Source organism: Belonocnema kinseyi, chromosome 4, assembly GCF_010883055.1.
Source record: "Belonocnema kinseyi isolate 2016_QV_RU_SX_M_011 chromosome 4, B_treatae_v1, whole genome shotgun sequence".
Classification (NCBI taxonomy): domain Eukaryota; kingdom Metazoa; phylum Arthropoda; class Insecta; order Hymenoptera; family Cynipidae; genus Belonocnema; species Belonocnema kinseyi.
The window spans coordinates 49,807,522-49,815,954 of record NC_046660.1 but is presented as its reverse complement, the minus strand read 5'-3'; the positions used below and the strand labels follow the sequence as shown (position 1 = coordinate 49,815,954).

The window sequence follows — 8,433 nt, the reverse complement described above, 5'->3', positions numbered from 1 at the left end:
GTTAGCTCACAAGACATTGACTGATCCTTCACATTTCTGTGGAAGATACCGTGCATCCTCTTATCGAGGAGCTGTTTACGAAAGTTTTTCTCTTGTGCTTTCCTAATCCGGGCTTTCCGGACTGAGTACTCGAGATAGATTAGATTTGATGCATTTTGCTCACCCCTAATACTAAAGTCAAGTCCGAGAGTTTCAGCAGCCTCCTCCGCTGCTTTGTACAAAAATGCTCCTTTGCCCACTTCTTCGTGATTCCTGACCATTTTAAGAAGAGGGTCTCTTCCATTTGCAACTCTATGTGCTGTACCCAGAATAATCCTGTGGTGAAGACATTCAAGACTCAATATTCCGCGAATATTGCTGCGAAAAGTGCGATAGCTCCGGGTGCTTCTCGCACCACAGAGCATGCAGCCGTGCCATGTAACCCCGTTCAGGGGCCACACTCGCATCGTAGCAGTCTAGCAAGTCGTGATTCAGTTGCTCCGTCCACCCGAAGGTCACGAGATCCCGCCGATCCATCGCATTCAATCCATTTTCATTGGCTCCCCCAGCTCTAGATTGGTCGGCATTGTTGGCCGACCCATTGTCGGGAGCCCTACGCGTTCTGTTGTTTTGAACCGCACTTACTACAGTTATGTTTGGTGTTGACATTGTTGTTCCCACGAGAAGCTAGGGAAAGGGGTTCGTCCATCCTTGTGGAGCCCCGCATGCAAGGATAAGGCTGCGTACTCTGAGAGGTCGCCCGGTATCCCAGAGTCACCGTTCTAGACACCTCACCCAGGTGCCATTCAATTTTCAGCACGGTTTTCACACCTCCGCTTGGGAGTTAATTCCTTCGGGACCACACCTGGACAATTGTCCGCGACTGCCTATTTATTTTTGTAACCATATTCAGCAGAAACCCTTGGTCCAGGGACCCTCTATCCGCGACCCGAGGACACGTTCGGTGGCTTTGTCATAGGCCCTTCGGTTTGATTCTAGAGGAATCATAAATATATATATATATAATTAAAAATGTGTCATAAGGATAACCGCAGGATTTCGCCGGGAGCGGGTGCTAATCTGAAAAATTGCACCCGTAAATAATAAAAAAATACTTATTTTTTTATTTATAATTTCAAGAAATATTGATTTTAACTAGGATTTCTGGGATATAGACAACATGATTACTATATTTTAACCAAGTAAGGGATTCCAAGCAGGCTGTATAGTCTGAAGAGCTTTTTTAAAATATTATTATTATCTTTTGACATTTAGATAATAAAAAACAAGCTGAATTCTATGTTGAATAAAACTTTAGAAAGAGACTCTTTATGTCATGTTAAAAGTTCGTGGCTATGTGTACTAAAATGTTGGTACGAATAGTCGTTCCTTGTGAACAATTGGATATCCTATAACGAGAAAATATTAGGCATCACTTGAATATTGTTACTAAATCATTAGATATTTAATCTTAAATCTCCTATTTATTTTATTTCGTACATTTTACAATCTGAAATTGCTATTTTTAATGCTTGAATAGTTTTAAATTTAACATTCTTGAATTCGTAATTGCATGATTTAAAATTGAGACGTTAAAAATTTAGAGTTTATAATTTAATTATCGTAATTGTAAGAAGAGAAAACATTTAAAAAATTTATAAGACTTTTAAGTATAAAGGACCGTACTTACATTGTGTAATATTCATTTCAAAAATTTCTTCATTTCCTCTCGACCATTTGCAATATTCCCTGAGCATTGAGATTCAATGCAAGAATTTTTAACTTGTGATATTTTAAAAACCCATTATTTTTCATAAACGGAATAAAACAATATTAAAGATGCCAATATACCTTTTTTAATCAATTTATTTATTAAAAAAAAACTTTTCTGACATAGAAGATGACTTTTTAACCTAATACTGGAATTTTCAATTAAAAAGTGTAATTGACTTTCAAACCAAAAGATATAAAACTTAATTTAAAAAAAAAATTTTTTAACAAGTAGATGAATTTTCCATGAATAATTTTTTTTTAATGTTAGAGAAACAAATTATTTCCTAAAGTGAAATAATCACCTTAAACATTTAAGTCAAAAAACTGATTTTCTCCACAGAAATTAAATTTTCAACCAATAAATGTATATTTTGAGCAATAACAAATCAATGTTTAACAAAATAGTTTAATTCTCAAATACGGAAAGAACCTCCATCAAAGCAAAATTTCTTTCAAGTATTAGTTTAACTGATACGGAAGAAGTTAAATTTTCAATTAAAAATGCCAATTTCAATCAAAATAATCCAACATTCAACCAGCGATGATTTTATAACTAAAAATATAAATCTATAATGAATAAGTGATTTCTCAAAAAAGTGGTTAAACCAAAATTGTCAAAAAAAGCTGTTGAATCATCAAGCAAAGAAGATTTATTTTCAAACAAACAGTTGCATTTTTATTCAGAAATATGACATTTCTACTAAGACAATTACATTATTATATTATTATTATATTATTAAACTTAAAAGACAAATTGTCATAAAATATTAAATTTCTATCCGTAAATGATTTCAGTTGAACGGAAATTGTCAACAATTCTATAAAAAAAATAGAATAGCTATATGTATAGTACAAAAATTGATTTCCAACAAAGAAACAAAATTCAACAAAATTGGTTGTTTCAACCCCATACATTAAATTTTTTAAAAAATTATGCATGACTAAGAAAAAAATTGCAAACGAGCAGTTGAATTTTCAACCCAGTGTATGATTTTTTACCAAAAAAGAAAAATTTTTAACTAAATATATCATGTATCTGAGAATTAATTTTCAGTTAAATAAATGAGTTTAGATCCACATAAATTATATTATCAGAGAAATAGGTAAATTTTTAACCAAACAGAGGATTTTGCAACCGAAAAGATGAAATAATGTAAAAAAAATGTACAAAAAAGGGAATATCTAAATATTTATTCAATAAAATTAGTTTACAATTAAAAAATATAATTTTCAATCAAAGAAATAAAATTAAAAAGGAAAAGATTAATATTCTACTAAAATGGAATAATACGCTACAAAATAAATCAATTTTGTGCCTTATATTTTAATTCTCAATTAATTGTCACATTCAAAAAAGTAATTTTGAACCACAAAAAATAAGTTTAAAACAAAAAATAGAATAGCCTACTCTTCATTCTCATATTTTTACCAGAAACAAATTCTATTTTGCCTATTGTATTGTAATGGTTAATTAAACTTATTCTAGAACAAAATATTATTAAAATTAAAGATTTTTTCTTTCCATAGATAATTTAAATTGCCAAATAGAAAAAATGCATTTTTTTTTAAAGAAAAAAATCCTTTTTTATCTAATACGTATCAAAATAATTGACCAAACTCATTTTCTTGCAAAATATTGTCAACACTTAAAGTTTATCTATCTTTTAGATAATTAAAATTAGCAAATTGAAATTCTTTATATTTTTCCCAAAAGAAAAATTACAGAATTTGCTAGAATTCAGAATTTTTCTGGGTTTTTTTAAAACTAACGAGCTATTACTATACATATAAGATGTTATTGTTTATTTTTAAATTATTCAAAAGAAATATAAATGTTAGTCATCAAAATATTCTGCTTTCAGTTGAAACCATTTAAGATTTTTTATGTATTGTAATAAAAAAAATGTTTATGATGAAAGTTTAAATTGTTTACGTTTTTGATATTACGAAATGAAAAACAAGGAAGGTGAATGTGCTTTTCACCTGCCTTATATGCACGGGAAAAAATAATTTTTTTTAAGACTATTTTAGTGTATCAGGAAATTGCAATGTCATTGAATAAAAGAAAGGTAAAGCCTGTTGAGCAATCTGTTTCTTTTTTTAACTTATCGATTTCTCGTGTTTTTTATTTTTAAAGTCTTTAATAAAATTGGTACTTATATCAATTTGTAAATTTCCATATATTCTAAAATTTATTATTCAATTAATAGGTTGTTCCTAAATAATAATATTTAATAAAATAATAAAACAGGAATATTTTCTTTAAAAAACTGGAAAGTTGTCCTAATAAGTTTTATCGATTTTCTTTATTTTCATCCCAATTTCTTGTGTTTTCTATCGTTTATAAACAATTTTTTAACACTTTTTTCTTTCCTTAAAGAATTCATATTTTTCGCACGTTTTGGACAAAGTTCCTCTTCTCAGCGTTTTTTTGCTTACATATAAACTGAAGTAATAAAACACAATAAAAAATATAAATATTTTATTTCAAAAGCTCATGTTTTTAAATTGAAGATTAGCCAATCATATTTTTATTACGGAGTTAATCTCGTGAAAAACAAATATTTAATTGAAAAGTTCTTTACATTTTATTGGAAATTTGTCTGTTTTGAAGAAAATTCATCTTTGGGGTTAAAAAATAATCTTGTTGGTAAAAAATCAAGCACTTGGTTGAATGTGAAAAACTTTGGTTAAAAGTGTATTTGATGTCTAAAATTCATTCTTTTGCTAAAAATAAAACTATTAACAAAAAATCGTTTCTTTTTTTTTTAAATGAATTTTTGTAGCTGAAAAATTAGTTACACAATTTGCTATTAAAATTAGAGTCTTTTTATTGATACTTTGTTATATTCCGTTGATTGTAACTGTTTTCCGTTTAATTTAAAAGCATTCTTGTTTGAATATCAAATATTACATTTATAAAAAAATTCCACACTTTTTATTAACTGCTACGCTGGTCAAAAAAAAAATAACATCTACTACTACACTGAAAAAAATTGTTCTTGAATCGAGAAAATATTACTTGATTCAAGTCAATCGCAGGTACGAATGGGGACGATAGAATATGAGTGTGTTCCAAATACATAAGTACTGTCTACCGTATACTTGGAACAAGCGTACATTTTCTTAATCTGAGAAAATTTATTCTTAGAAAGAATATCGCATTTTATTATTTTAAAACTTTATTGTGTTACTTCATGTAGAGATTTATTGAAATGCAGAACGTAGTTTCCTTCCAAGAAATCATTTCTGATACACTTCAAGAATATATTTTCTTAATCTAAGAATATGTAGTATCGGAGGAATAGACTATTGCCTCAACTGAACACTATTTCTTTAAAAAAATTGTTTTCGAAATTATTGTTACATAATCTTCACATTTTAAATGATTAAAGTACGTAATTCACGCACACTGTTACTTACACATGTAATTGTAAGCCTAGTCGCTTTGAAAAATAGCACTCACCGAGGATTGAACCCTCCCCACCCAAACTACCTAAACTAGTGTGTCCTAATCGCGCGCTCTACCGAATTCGCTATCGAAGCACTTTTATCTCGGTGACAAAAGCTTGGGTATGAAGTTCAAGGCAGGATCGTATCAATTCATATGGTGAGCCTTAACCAACTTCAAACGAAAAATTATTGAACTCAACTTTAATATACCACTTTTTACTTTTTTTTTAAATTTAGAATTGAATTTTATTTGTTTCATAAAAGGCTCGATACTTTTTTCCTAATACATTTAAAAATTTTATAAAATATCTAAAATTAATGAACAATTAACAAAAATTCTCCGTAAAATGCACAGTTTTCAATTTATCCAACTCTTTTATTGTATATAATACTCTCTTACCCAATTTTTAATGCAAAATAACATTTTTCAAACAATTATTTAAAATATTTTAAAAAGCTAAGTAAGTTTCACTTATTTAACGAGGCTCAATACTTTTTTCTTTCAAAATTTAATACCCTTAAAAAATATCTGAATAATATAAAAAATAAACAACTTTCAGGTTCAAAAACGCTTTAATAACCTCAGTGACAAATAAATATTTTCTGATTTTTAAAAACCTTTATAAAGCGCAAAGTTTTCGATTTATTTAATTCTTTTATCATACTTTTTAACTCAGTTTTTAATTTTAGATAACAATTTCTGAAAAATAATTGTATTTTAAAGCACTTTTTAAAGCTTATAACTTTGGTTTTCTGATGTTATATATTTATTTTTCATTATTTACACAATGAAAAAAAATTATGTAAGTATATAGGTGATTGCCAAAATGTTAACCAATTGTAGTCCAAGACATTTTCCATGATTAATGAATTATTCGACTGAAAAACTTAATTTTTTCAATTTCTACAGAAAAACTAAATTATTCAGGGAAGCGTAGATTTATAATTAATATATAACTTAAACCGCTGTAAATAAATACTGGCTCGTCGTACAAGAAAATATCGCCGCAAAAAAAAGTTTGTCTTGCGGCAAATATTACTGAAAAAATGTACTAAACAATCAATTCTCGTTATTGGAGATTTTTGCTTATAAAAATTGTTATAACGAGTGAAGCCAGAGAGTTTATGAAGCACAAAAAATGTTTCTAATAGTAGGTATGGGTTTTGCAACATTTTCAGGAAAATTAAATGAATCTTCAACAAAACAATTCAAGATTTCACTAAGTATTTCCATTTTCAAGCAGAAATATTATTTTTAAATAAAAATATCATTTTTAAAGCCAACGATTAAATAGTCGCATTATTGGTTTAAAAAATTTATTCTAAACATTGAACGTATTTTTGACCAAATACAGTCAAACCTGGATTTTGTGGTCCTCCATTTAATGTTTCTAGAATTCACGCCGCGTGGTGGGAGGATGTGCGGTGCTCACTCAAGCGTCCTATCACGGAGAGAGAGAGAGCGAAACAAGAAAGAAACAGAACATTTTTGTCAAATATTCTGTTATGCGTTAAAAAGTCTTGCAAACATCCTGATTACATTTTTAAATTCAAGAAAACTTTGAGAAGTTATATGCTTTTTAACATTTTGAAAATTTTCAACAAAAAAGACCAAACAAAAATTTTTTAATAGGTTTAGAAATATTAATTCCAATTTCTACTAGATATAAAATATATTTTTTTCGAAACTACCATTGTGAAATTCCTTGATTAGACAAAAGTCCCAAAAGTTGGATCATGTTCAAAACTATGCAATTTTAGTTTTTTAATAGATCCATAAGTTTAAAGCGTTGTTTTTAGCAGATTTTAACAAGATTTACGAATTATCTTGACGAAGTTTTTCAATTGGATACAAATTATCGAGCGCGAAGCGCGAGTTTCGTAATGAGAATGCAATCTTCAAAGCCGTAGGTGCTTTGAGAATCTTCTTTAAAAACGAATCGAAAAAAAATTCAGTTACAATTTAGGGCTGTAATTCCTCATAAGTTTAAATAACAGTTTTCGATTTAATTTACTGTATTTACGATATTGGAAAAAATGTAGTTAAAGTTTACGCATTAAACGTACGAAAACCAGCACGAAGCGCGAGAGCATACCGGCGCTCCCTGGGCGAACTCAAACCTGGCGCAAACGAACTAAAATAAAAGAAAAGTACAAAAAAATAAGAAGTTTTATTGTTGCTCGCAGATTTTGAAAAGAAAAAAATCCAAAAAAGAGCGCTTATTCTACCTGTTTCAAATAAATGAATCATGCGTTCCTATTCATTTATACAAATTTGTTTAGGTGTTTTATTTTATTCTTAAAAATTCTCTTGATTTAATCAAATTTTTCTTAACTGACTTAATTCAGTAAAATTTATTAAAATTGTAACATTTTTTTTTAGTATTTGTTTGACTCATTCTAAATGCTTTTAAACTCAGTTTTAATTAAAATTCTTGCACGGCTTTTAATGGAATTTAAATTTTTTTATCAATCATGGATTCTTCTGATTAAATCGAATTTTACTCATATCCCTTAAATTCTAGTTACTTTTAGGAGAAGAAATCAGTCAATTTTGGTCATTTTAATGTTCTAAGTAGGTAACATTCTTTAAATGTATTAGTCGGTGCCAGTCCTAAAATATAAGTTAAATATTCACAATTTTGAATTTAAAAATCAATTATAACCACTAGTAATAAGCATTAGTTATATTTTACGGATGAATAATGTTAAAAATTTAATATTTTATCTTGTTTTTTAAGGCTGCTGGAGTCTAGCTCCAAACTGCACATTCAATTTTTAAAATGAGAAACGTGAAAATGAATAATTTTAATTAACGACATACGTGTTTCGTTTTCATGAAACCACAATTTAATGACACGAGGTTTTTGACACTATGAAAAGTTCATATTGTAAAATTTTTAGCTTGCAGACGCCTTTCTCTAATTTAAAAACATTGCTTCTCAATTGATTAAATAATTTTAAGAAAAGAAGTTTATTTTTCTTTTACAGCTTCTTTCTCGAGCAACAGATACTCAATTGCCTCTCCAAATCAAAATGGGTAATACCAAAATAATTACTAATAAAATTTTAAAGATTTTATTAGCAATAATTTACCCAATTAAAATTAGTAAAAAATTATTAAGTTGATTTGTCAACAAATTTCATAATTCAATAACAAACAAAATAAACTGATTTTTTAGCAAAAATATATAAAATTATTTAGGACTGTATATAATAATTTCAAGA

General features: G+C 28.1%; 1 protein-coding gene across 1 annotated transcript in view; it reads right to left on the bottom strand.

Moving 5' to 3' along the window:
* Positions 1-1,736, bottom strand: part of LOC117170886 (carbonic anhydrase 7-like) — a 6,261-nt gene extending 4,525 nt beyond the window's left edge. Inside the window, exon 1 of the mRNA XM_033357930.1 lies at positions 1,670-1,736. Coding sequence (XP_033213821.1) covers positions 1,670-1,736 — 67 coding nt within the window. The remainder of the gene's footprint in view (positions 1-1,669) is intronic.
* Positions 1,737-8,433: the final 6,697 nt, after the last annotated feature.